Here is a 12,772-nt window from a genome sequence, read left to right as displayed (position 1 = left end):
TCCTTCTGTATCTTATGGAGTGTTGGTTATTCCTGCTAGCTTGGTGTCATCTGCAAATTTGATGAGTTCCCATCTATCCCCTTGTCCAAATCATTGATGAAGATGTTGAAGAGTACTGGGCCTAAAACAGAGCCTTGGGGTACCCCACTGCATACTTCTCTCCAAGTTCCATTGAGGACTACATGCTGAGTGCGTTTGGTCAGCCAGTTACGAATCCATCTGGTGGTGATGCTGTCTAACCCACATTTTTCTATCTTATCAAGTAATAGATTATGGTCTACTTTATCAAATGCCTTACTGAAGTCCAAGTAAATTATATCCACAGCATTCCTCTGGTCCACTAATTTTGTCACTTTGTCAAAGAATGCAATAAGATTTGTCTGTCATCTGTTTTTTATAAACCCATGTTGGGTTTTGGTTATGACTTTATTTGCCTCTAGGTCGGGGGTCGGCAACGTGCGGCTCTAGAGCCCCATGCGGCTCTTTGGGCCCTCTCCTGCGGCTCCCTGTTGGATGATCCCACCACTGGGTGGCCTCTCCCCTCCCCCTCACTCCTCGCCTGCCCTGAGAAGAGAAAGGTGACTGTGGTGGATGGAGACTCGCTCCGTATTCCAGAGCAGGAGTGAAGCACCCCTCTACTTGCCTCTTTTTCCGGCCCTTATTGGTGCTGTGTGCACCTCAGCCACTGGAGGAGATGTGTGACTTTGCTCTGTGGCGAGACACTGGCTGGGCTGCCTGGCTGCAGCCAATGCTCCGCATCGTAATGGGCTCCAGGAGGAGGAGGAGGAGGAGGAGGAGGAGGAGGACGGGATGCCATCTCCCCCATTGTGCAGCGCACTAAGTTTAAGTGCAAGAGCAGCAAGCCGCCACTGAGGTGTTGAGAGGAATATGGGGAGACGCGCCCCAGCCGGTGTCTCGGGGTGGAGAAAGTCACACATCTCCCCATATTCCTCTCGCTGCCTCCATGGCTGCTTGCTGCTCTTGCATTTAAACTTAGCATGCTGCACAATGGGGGAGATGGCATCCCCTCCTCCTCCTTCTCCTCCTCCTCCTGGAGCCCATTACGACATGGAGCATTGGCTGGGATGGTCCAGCCAGTGTCTCGGGTCAGAGAAAGTCGTGCGTCTCCCAACAAGGGCCGGAAAAAGAGGCAAGTAGAGGGGCGCTTCACTTCCACTCTGAAATACGGAATGAGTCTCCATCCGCCTCTGCCACCCTTCTCTTTTCAGGGCAGGCGAGGAGTGAGGAGGAGGGGAGGGCGGGGTGGCAGCCAGCTGACAGGGAGCCACAGCAGGGGGACGAAAGAACTTCATTTATCTGGGAACCTGAAATGACTCTTGATTTAAAATTAAATCATATGGTAAAAAGCACCCAAAGAAGAAGAAAGAACAACATCCAAAAAAAAAAAAAACCCCAACCCTCGCCTGGTTTTGGAAATGGTTCAAGAGGGAACCCACGTGCCCGCCCATGCGTGCGCACACACACACACATGAGAGAAAGAGAGAGAGAGAGGGAGGGAGAAAGAGAGAGGTAGAGAGATGAGAGACAGAGAGATGAGAGAGAGAAAAAGAGAGAGAGGGAGGGAGAAAGAGAGAGGGAGGGAGAAAGAGAGAGAGAGGGAGAAAGAGATGAGGGAGGGAGGGAGAAAGAGAGGGAGAAAGATGAGAGAGAGGGAGAAAGAAATAGAGAGGGAGAAAGGGAGAGGAGAAAGGGAGAGGGAGCGGGAGAGGGAGAAAGAGAGAGAGGGAGAAAGAGGGAGAAAGATGAGAGAGAGGGGGGGAGAAAGAAAGAGGGAGGGAGGGAGAGAGAAAGAGAGATGAGAAAGAGGGAGAGGGAGAAAGATGAGAGAAAGAGGGGGAGAGAGTGAGAGAGCGAGACCTGTTTAAAAGAAAATACCTGGAGCCACAAAACCTGGGTAGGCGTGGCTGGGGGTGTCATGTGACTGGGTGGGAGTGAGTGATGTTGAGTTGGCCACGCCCACCCAGGTTTTGTGGCTCCTGGTGTTTTGTTTTCTGTGGGAAACGGGCCCAAGTGGCTCTTTGAGTGTTTAAGGTTGCAGACACCTGCTCTAGGTGTTCACAGATTCGTTGCTTGATTATCTTTTCCAGAATCTCCCCAGGTATTGAGGTCAGGCTGATTGGTCTGTAATTTCCTGGATCTATTTTTTTCTCCTTTTTTGAACACGAGAAGTACATCAACACTTTTCCAGTCCTCTGGCAGTTCCACAGTGCTCCAGGATCTTTGAAATATATAGTTCAGTGGTTCTGAGATCACGTCTGACAGTTCCGTCAGAACCTTGGAGTGTAATCCATCTGGTTCTGGGGATTTGAGCTCGTCTAGGGTGGACAGGTGTTCACTTACCATTTTCTTCCCTATTTTAACTTGTGTTCCTAATCTGTTTTTTATGGGGCTGTTTTTGATAGGTTGGACTGTTTTTTCCCTTTGTGTAAAGACAAATGCAAAAAATGAGTTAAATAGTTCTGCTTTCTCCCTGTTGCTTGTCACCTTCTTGCCACTTTCTCCCACCAATAGATCAATGGTTTCCTTGACTTTTTTCTTGTTTTTAACATGTTGAAGGAAGCTTTGTTGTTGTTGTTATATTTGACTTTTGTTGCAAGCATTTGTTCATTTTGAGCCTTAGCTTTCTTCACTTCATCTTTGCAGGCTCAGGCTATTTGCTGATATTCTGCCCTAGTTATGTGCTTCTCTTTCCACTTTTTATACCTGTCCTTTTTGTCTTTCAATTCATCAGAGAGTTCTTTATGCAGCCATGTTGGTTTCTTTTGAGGGCTGTTATTTTTCTTCTTCATTGGTATTGTGCTAGACTGGGCTTTTATAATCTCACTTTTCAAAATTTCCCAAGCTTCTTGAGTTTTTTTCCCCTTGAGGATTCTCATCCATGGAATCTTTCCCAAGTTCTCTCTAAGTTTATTGAAATTAGCTCTCTTAAAGTCCAAGACTCTAGTTTGACTTTGTTCTGTTGCTTCTGCTTGCATAATGCTGAATTCCAATGTTGCATGATCACTCCCCCCCAAGGTTCCTGTACCTTCAACACCTTCTATCATTTCATCTCTGTTAGTGAGAATTAAGTCCAATATTAATATTAAGTACACCCTGTCATTAACACAGCTGCCTGCAATTTTTGCTGGTTCGAATCTCTCCAAGGCTCAAGGTTGACTCAGCCTTCCATCCTTTCTAAGGTAGGTGAAATGAGGACCCAGTTTGTGGGGGCAATAAGCTGACTTTGTATAAAATATACAAAAGAATGAAGGCTATTGCTTAACGCATTGTAAGCCGCCCTGAGTCTCTGGAGAAGGGCGGCATATAAATCAAATTAAAAAAAAAAATATGGCTGATCCCCTAGTTCCCTTCTCTATTTTTTGGGAGACAAAGTTATTTGCTAGGTTTGTCAGGAACCTATTTGATCTTCCACTTGGTACAGAGTTTGTCTCCCAGTTGATGTCAGGATAGTCCCCCATTACTATTGTGATGTGCTTCCTACATACCTTAGTTAACTGACTAGCAAAAAGTTAATATATTTCCTCTGTTTGGTTGGGTGACCTATAGTATACATCATATAAGGAAAGATATATAATGCAAATTTAAATTATATCATCTTTTTTCACTAACCCCCCCTATTCAAAGGGCATATAGCCCCCAACAAATCACATTTTTCCCCTATGCTTTCAAGTCAGTGTTGACTTCTTGGAAATAGATGGATTAGCCCCTGTAATTTTCTTGGCAAGATTTCAGAAGTGGTTTGCCATTGCCGCCTTCTTAGGGTTGAGAGTGGATGGCCGAAGATAACCCAGCTGGCTTTGTGCCTAAGGCAGGACTAGAAGTCATGGTCTCCCAGTTTCTGGACTGATACCTTAACCACTGCACCAAACTGCCTCTCCCAACAAGCCATAAAGGTTCCTAAAGTAAATGATGCATTCATAAAAAGTATCTAAAATCAAGTATCTAAAAAATATTTGCATCAGCTAACCTGCTAACCAGGGTAAAGTGAAGGAATCACATGACCTGCAGTGGTTGCCAGCCGTTCACTGGCTTTAAGATCTGTAGAAATTTCCCTTATCAGAAGCTTGGTGTAAAGTTTGCAAGTTGACATTTGGCATGGAAGAGAACATTTTCTTGCATTGTTCCTAACCTTGGAATGTACCCCCCATGAGTTACACATTTGGCCCATATTCTGGCAACATTAAGAAAATTTGTAGAGAGGTATTTCTTTCTATAGGCTTTTGATACTGATTAATTTTTATATTAATTTTATTAAAATTTTAAAATTTTGTGATTGTCAGAAGCCTTTAATCCTCATCAAGTAGAAAGGATGAAACTAAATCAATAATTTAAAAAATCCCATTAAATCTTCCAAACTGGCATTCCTCTCTCAATGCTCCAAGCTGATTGAGATTCAAGATATAATTCTTGTTGTGCCCCCAAAGTAAGGAAAAAAGCAGAAACAATATTTAGCTCCTGAACACTAGGGAGTGGAGGTCATAATAAAGAAGGACATGTCCAGAATATCTTTCCCTTGCATATTTGAGAAAGAAATTTTCAGAGTTGGAGATGTTGCTTCTGAGCAGCATCTACATACCCAGCTGGACAAAGATTTCCCTGTCCTCCAAGCTCCATGAAAGAAGTCCTTCACCTACCTGTAGTGAAAAGATAATGGACCAAAGGCTCAGTTGTACTGCTCTTCAGACTAGTGCTAGGAGGTGAAGACTGGGTATGGCTAAGTGCTTGATGGGATACAGTGCTGATGCTGAGGGGTGTCTGACAGACCTGCAGAGATCTTAGCTGATGTGTATCTGCAAATACCTGTACATTTCACAGGAATAGTAGCCAGGGAGAAAGGGAGAGGAAAGAAAAACAGATCAAAAGAACCATTACTTCAATATTTCACCAGCCTTAAAAAAGCTGCCTTATTTAGCAATAACACTTAGATTTATATACCACTTCACAGTGCTTTACAGCCCTCTCTAAGCACTTTACAGAGTCAGTATATTGCCCCCAACAATCTGGGTCCTCATTTTATCAACCTCAGAAGGATGGAAGGCTGAGTCATCCTTCAGCTGCTCAAAATCGAACTACAGTACTGGAGTGAGCAGTGAGTTAGCCTGCAGCACTGCATTCTAACCACTGTGCCACCATGGGTTTTTAGCCTAACATACTAGCAGAGGTGGTATTCAGCCGGTTCGCACCGGTTCGGGCGAATCGTTAGCGGAAATTTGGCGTGGTTCGCCAAACCGGTAGCGACATCTGGTTGGCCATGCCCCCAAACCAGTTTATGAGTAAACGTGCTCATGAGTAAATTGCAGATTAGAGGCAGCCGGCAGATCGCTGGCTTACTCGTTCTGCTGCTCGCCACCCGCACCTCGCAGGCAGCGAAAGAAACCGCCGCCTCCTGCCTCCGCGTATCGTAATGGTGCTCACAAGTAAACTGCAGATTAGAGGCAGCTGGCAGATCGCTGGATTACTCGCTCTGCTGCTCACCGCCAGCACCTTGCAGGCAGCGAAAAAAACCGCCACCTCCTGCCTCCATGCATCAAGGAGGCCGAGCAGCAGCTGGAAGAGCACAGACCTCATGATGCAGAAAGTGGCTGCCAGGGATCCCCTCAGGTGAAGATGTTGTGAGCGGGGAGGCTCGACCCCCCTTAGGAGCCACAAAGCGCTCGCCGCCTGTCTGACACCTGCCAAGCCTCCTCCCACCGTGCTTCTCTTCCTCCTCACCAGAAGCACTCACAAGCAACCAGACATCTGTTATTTTTGGGGAGACTGCAGGATTGCCCCCATCTGGTCTTTAGTACCGGGCTCGTCAGCCTCCAGATGTCAGATTCCCACCACCCAGCACCAGTTCAGAGGTTCCTTCCCCCCCATGTACAGAGAGAGAGGGAGGGAGGGAGGGAGGGAGGGAAAGAGAGAGAGAAGGGGGGAAGGGAAAGAGAGACAAGAGAGAGAGGGAGGAAAGAGAGAGAGAGAAAGAGACAAGCAACACAGAGAGGGGGAAAGAGAGAGACAACACACACACACACACACAGAGAAAGAGATGAGAGAGAGATGAGTGAGAGGAGATGAGAAACAGAGAGAGGGAGAAAGAAGATGAGAGAGATGAGAGAGAGATAAGGAGAAAGAAAGAGAAAGAGATGAGAGAGAAATGAGAGAAAAAGAGAGAGATGACAGAGAGAGAGGGAAAAAGAGATGAGAAGGAGAGGGAGAAAGAGAAAGAGAGAGATGAGAGCGAGAGGGAGAGAGGGTGAAAAGAGAGAGACAGAGAGAGAGATACCTGTTTAAAAGAAAATAGAAAAATGGCTCTTTGAGTGTTTAAGGTTGCAGACCCCTGAGTTAGGCAAACACCATGGTCATTAAGTGAACCTTGTGGTCATTAAGAGAACACTGTGGTTGTTAAACAAGTCCTTTTTCCCCAATGGGCATTTTTAACCGGAAACCAGAAGGAATTGTTGGAAACTGGCAAAAAACCATAGAAAACCTCAGTCACATGACTGTGTGGGATGTTGTAACTGGTCATAAATGTGTGTGTGTGCTTTTCAGATTCGGGTTTTCCCAAATGTGCCAGTTTGCCTATTCTAGTAAAGAGAACTTTGGAAAATTCTTGCTTCCGCATCTTTACTTGGAGTTGGGGTTTTTCTGGAATGCTGACACTAGCCACGCCACCCAGTCACATGACCACCAAGCCATGCCACCCAGTCACATGACCACCAAGCCATGCCCACCCAGTCACATGACCACCAAGCCACGTCCACAGAACCAGTAGTAAAAAATTTTGAATACCACCACTGCATACTAGTGCTCACTGAAGATTTCTGGTTGGCGATCTGCAGCGACATGGTGCCGAGTGAGTGACCACTACTCCTCAACACCGTCTGTCACCATGTTTTGGGGAGCCTTTCAGGGGCGCGGGACCTGGAGAGCCCCGCGGACAATAGAGAGAGCCGGGTGAGTGAGAAAGCGAAGCGCAAATGCTTCTCGCAAGACCGGGCGGCTCTGTCAAACCAACGTGTGTGAGTCAGCCATTCAATTGCAGACCTGAAGCTGTGGTAGCCAGCAACAAGACAGGAAGCAAGGAAGATCGGAGGTTGCAGTGTCAAGATTGAAATGCGCTTTCCCTGCCTATGGGAAATTGGACATCAAAAGAAGGGGTCGGCAGAGTCGGGCGTGAAGAGCTCAGAGTGGAAAAGAGCGGCGATTGAGAGCAGAGAGCAGATAGAAAGACCACAGAGCCTGACAAGCCGGCGCGGAGAATGAAAGATCGATGACGTGAGACTACCTGCGTAAAAAGAGGTTTGGCGGGCACAGCAAGTAAGAAGAATAAAAGAATCCAAAAGAACTCTTTTTTTCATTGCCTATAGCAGTAAAACTAGCAGAGGGTGAAGCAAGTTGGAGATTTGACTCTACCTGATGGTACCAGAGAACAGGAAGTGCAGCCATTATAGAGATCTGACAGAGCAACAATTGAAAGGACTGGTACAGAGACAATCTAGCAGCGAGAACTACCATAGAGCACTGACTGTGATTAATGAATCTGGGAAAAAGAAAGGCTTGGAGAAGATTGGAGGCTGAGTAATAAAGAACATTACATTTTCGAAAGGGGGAAAAAAAAAAGGAAACCAAGGGGAAGATCTTCAGACTCCTACTGTAACTTTGATATTTTTGTTTATTTTTTTAAAAAAATCCTTTCCTCAATATTCTGACCTTCTATATATTAATATTAATATTAATATTAATAAGAACTGTTAACTTTTATATTAATTAAGTTTTGATCTTTTTTCATATATAGTATATATCCCTATATAGCCTATTAGATTTATATTTAAATATTTAACTATTTAACTATATTTACTTGCTTTTACAGTACCTATTTATATTAACTTATTTATATATAGCTATAAAAGATTTTGAATCTGAAATCAACTTTAAGAATTAAGTTGGACACAGAAAATTGAGTTATAGATTATAATTGTATTTTATTCAGGAAGTAGTGTGATTTAAGTTATTAAGAAAAGTTAGATAATCATTGTGTGTTAGGAGGACTTGAATTAATTATTTGCAAGTATAACCAATTTCTATTAACTAATTATTAACTGCTACATTAATTAAGTACAAATGAATTACAAACCATAAATTAATTTCTATTACTAATACTACAAACTAAGTGATACTTGTCTAAGATATTGATTGGAAGTGACATAGACTGATAAATCGATATTGATTGATAAATAGACTTTACCTATATCTGAAGAATCAGAAAAGGCATTAGCAATATAAAACAACAGATAATATTAGACAAAAAGAGGCGGCAGCCAGTGTATGATAATCTGGAGAAACATCGAGAGAATAATTAGAGAGCAAAAAATAATCCTGAAAGAAATGACAAGCATGTCATCAACGATTCTGAAAACAGGAAAAAAGACCCCCTCAAATCCCACCATAACTATGACCTCCCCAGCTACTCAGAAATCAATGGAAGGGCTATCCAAAACGGAAAAATCTATAGCAACACCAACATTGCAAACCGTGCAATCAACATTGACGCTAATTCAAGAAACTATGTTTTGCCTTTATTTCCAACTCCTTCTGCTTATCCTGTATTGTGCCTATAGATGTTAAGTTCATTTTCAAAATTTTTTGATAAAATTCTTCCGCTTTTTCAACAGTATCTAATAGGTATCTTTCTCCTTGATATCTCAATATTATGCCAACTGGGGCATCCCACCTAAATGGAATATTTCTGTATTTTAACTCAGTCACCAGAAAACCAAATTTCTTCCTTTCCATTAACATCTTGGGGGGGAGCTCTTTGTAGATCCATATCTTTGGGCAGTGGATTGAAGATATTAAGAATTGTTGTGCATGGTAATTTTGCATGGTAATTTTGTAGGAAAGTGGGTGGAAATATGTTAGTCTACTGATGGATTAGCTTAAGAAAAGGGATGTTTAAGTGATATATTTAGGGTAGTGGAGGAAATGGACAGAGTTGAATAAATGTTAAATTAGGATTTATGGGGAAGGCTGCTTTGAAATGTTATAATATACACAAAGAATAAATGTTAAAGTAGGATTTATTATACAGTCTTAAAGTGGAAGGTTGCTTTGAAATGTTGTAATAATACATAGATATAAGTTTTGGGGAGGACAAAAAGGGCAGATTATTGCTAAATTGGGAGTTATAATAATATTATGCTAAACTAGAAGTTATCATACAATGTTATAGCAGACTGCTTTTTTTTTTGAAATGTATGGTAAAAGGGGAAAGTAACAATATTAATAATATTTTTAGTAAGTAAGGGTCAGTATATAGAGGAGGGAGTAAGGCGATGGTAAAATATTATGTAATCTGTTATGAATTAGGTTTTTGGTGTGAAGAAGTCACGGGGGGGATGGGTGGCGAGGGGGGGTTAGGGAGGAGGGGGGGAAGGAAAAAAGGGGGAAAATTTGTATTTGAAAACTTTTTCAATAAAAAAAAAAAAAGAAACTATGATGGCTATGCAGGAAAAAATGTCAAACAATCATACCGAATTAAAAACAGATATTCATGCACTGGACCAGAAGATGAACGAGATTCAAGTCTCAATATTTAACAACGAACAAAGGATCCAGAAGGCGGAACTAAGAATAGAACAAAACGAGAAGAAACTAGATACGGTGGACCAGACGTTGATGATGCAAAACAGGGAACTAGAGGATTCGTTGATTCAATTGGAGATGGACACGGCGTCATTTTATCTATGTTTCCAAAATGTTGTAGAAGACAAAGAGGAGGACCTGGGAGAGAAGATGGCAGAACTGATTGCGGAAGTACTCCAACAAGACAAGCAAGAGATCATCAGAGAATTGGACGACGTCTACAGAGTACAAACAAATTATGCAAGGAGGAATAGGCTCCCTAGGGAAGGCCACGTTAGGTTCGCGAGAAAAAAAGTGAAAGACATCCTGTACAATATGGCGAGAGAAGGACAAATAACATACAGAGGAAAAGAAGTGATAATTTTAAAACAGGTGTCAAGAAGAGTGAGGGAGGTGAGAAAGGATTATAGATTTCTAGCTGTGCAACTGAACAAAAGGAATATATTATTTAGATGGCTCCTGCCAGAAGGGATGCTAATCACCTGGCAGGGGAGGAAAATAAAAATAGACACCTTGAATACAGTGCAAGATTTTCTCGACCAGCTAAGAGGTGCGGAAGAAGAACAAAGCAGCAAAGAGGAAATAGAGGCAACAAATCTAGAAGAGGAAACCTCACACCAACGGAATACCAAGGAAGGAACCGCGGAGGAGTAGAAGATAGAAGAAGAAGAAGACAAGGGGAAAAAAACAAGACCAGTAAGAGCCGTAAGAACAAACAGAAACTAAGAACCGGACAAGGAAAATAGGAATGAACGATCTGAAACTAATTTCAGTAAATGTTAATGGATTAAATGATCGTAAAAAGAGGAAATTAACACTTATAAAACTAGCAAAACAAAATGTAGATATAATTTGCTTACAGGAGGTCCACATAAAAAAGGATGAGGGTAAATGTCTAGAGTACAAAAAATATGGTAAATTATTCACTTCATTAGCAGAAAAAAAAAAGAGGGGGGTAGTAATTTATGTTAAAAAAGGAGTTGAAACAGAACTAAAATATAACGATACAAAGGGAAGAACTCTTATGATTGAACTTACGAGAGGTAATTCCAAAATGTTACTAGTGGGTATTTATGTTCCAAATAAAAAACAGGGAGAATACTTTAAAAAACTTCACGAGCAATTAGGAAAAATGGAATATAACGTAATTTGTATAATAGGTGACTTTAATGGAATTGTGGACTCGGATAAAGACCATAAAAGTAATAAAACCAATAAAAACAAAAGGGCAACTCTACCAAAAGCTTTTTTTGACTTAGCTGAGGAACTGAATCTAATTGATATATGGCTAACCCTACATCCAAGTGATAGACAGTACACATTTTATTCCAACCCGCAAAAGTCATGGTCTAGAATAGACATGGCATGGGTCACCAGGAAGCTTGGATTAGAAATAGGAATGGCAGAAATCAGCCCAAATACTTGGGCAGATCATAACCCCCTAGAAATAAAGTGGAAGAGTACAAAGAGAAAGAAACAACAGAGATGGAGGTTCAACGTGAAACTATTGAGTGATAAAGAGTGTGTAGAAAAACTGAAAGAAGAAGTAGTCTTTTTTTAAAGAAAACAAAAACCAAGGAACATCCCGTGAAATAGTATGGGATGCAATGAAGCCCTATCTAAGAGGGGTTGTGATATCATATAGTGCGTATAAAAACAAAGAAAAAAGAAAATCCCTGGAAAATCTTTTAAACCACCTAGGAGAAGCGGAAAGAAAACTCCAAGAAAACCCTGGAGATAAAGTAGCAAAAGAAAATTGGCTGATGTGGAGACATAAATTGAATATCTTAGATCAAGAGGATCTAGCACAATAAAATAAAAAGAACAAAACAATACTATTTTGAGAACGCCAACAAGTCGGGCAGGTGGCTGGCCTATAAATTAAAAAAGGAAAATGAAAAAGGGACAATTCAAATATTAGAAGACGCTGAGGGTAACCTCTTAAATAAAGAAGAAGATAAATTAGAAAGAGCGAGGGAATATTATGAAGCCCTATACAAAGAAGAGGAGGTCTCAGAAGAAAAAGTAGTGCAATACCTGGTAAATGCTGAGCTTCCACAAATAACTGAGGAAGAGAGGGGAATGCTCAATGGAAAGATAACAATTGAAGAACTTAAAACAGCCCTTTCTAAACTCAAAAATAACAAATCGCCAGGCCCGGATGGATTCCCAGGAGAAATATATAAAAAATTAGAAGAAACATTACAACCAAAATTAGTGGAAATTTTCAATGAGGCTTTGATGGGTTCAAAAATCCCAGATTCGTGGAGGGAAGCGCATGTCACACTTCTGCCGAAAGAAGGTGCCGACCTAAAACAAATTCAGAACTACAGGCCAATTTCTCTTCTTAATACCGATTACAAATTATTTATGAGCATAATGGCGGAAAGAACCAAAAAAATATTAAACACTTGGATACACAAAGATCAAAACGGATTCCTACCGGGGAGGCAAATTAGGGAGAATCTGAGAATTGTGTTGGATATCCTAGAATATTATGAAGAACATCTGGAAAAGCAGATGGCCTTAGTCTTTTTGGATGCCCAAAAGGCATTCAATAACTTAAATTGGAATTTCATGACTAAACAAATTAAAATAAAGGGATTTGGAACAAATTTTGAAAAGATGATAAAAACTATTTATGATAATCAAAGGGCGAGTATCCTAGTAAATGGAGATAGGACAAGAACATTCCAGATCAGGAAGGGGGTAAGACAAGGATGCCCCCTATCACCGCTATTATTTATTTTGGCCCTAGAAGTCCTGCTATGAAAAATCAGAAATAATGAGGAAATTAAAGGGCTAAAGATTAGGAAAGAGGCTTATAAAAGGCAAGCATTTGCGGATGACGTGGCCCTAATATTAGAAGACCCATTAGAATCCGGACAAAAAGTATTAGAGGAATTGGGCAAATACGGAGAGGTGAAAGGCTTCAAATTGAATAAAACCAAAACCAAAATATTAACTAAGAATGTAACAGGTGCAGAAGAAAGAGATAGAAGAAACGTTGGGATTACAGGTTGTCAAAAAAATAAAATATCTAGGAATCTGGATAACCATAAGGTGCTCTTCCCTAAAGGAAGATAATTATACCCCTTTAATTAAAAAAATGAAACAAGATCTGGAT

The 12,772-nt window shown here is 41.5% G+C and overlaps 1 protein-coding gene across 1 annotated transcript in view; it reads right to left on the bottom strand.

Moving 5' to 3' along the window:
• The window catches only part of LOC139317666 (histone deacetylase 5-like), a 292,699-nt gene that overhangs the window by 151,182 nt on the left and 128,745 nt on the right, over positions 1-12,772 (bottom strand). Inside the window, exon 7 of the mRNA XM_070944746.1 lies at positions 4,656-4,821. Coding sequence (XP_070800847.1) covers positions 4,656-4,821 — 166 coding nt within the window. The remainder of the gene's footprint in view (positions 1-4,655; positions 4,822-12,772) is intronic.

The sequence above is a fragment of the Pituophis catenifer genome, unplaced genomic scaffold (assembly GCF_029215685.1).
Source record: "Pituophis catenifer annectens isolate HBS135680 unplaced genomic scaffold, rPitCat1.0.hap2 SCAF_5, whole genome shotgun sequence".
NCBI classification, from domain to species: domain Eukaryota; kingdom Metazoa; phylum Chordata; class Lepidosauria; order Squamata; family Colubridae; genus Pituophis; species Pituophis catenifer.
Note: the sequence above shows the minus strand (reverse complement) of the source record. Positions and strands in the feature narration are given on the sequence as shown.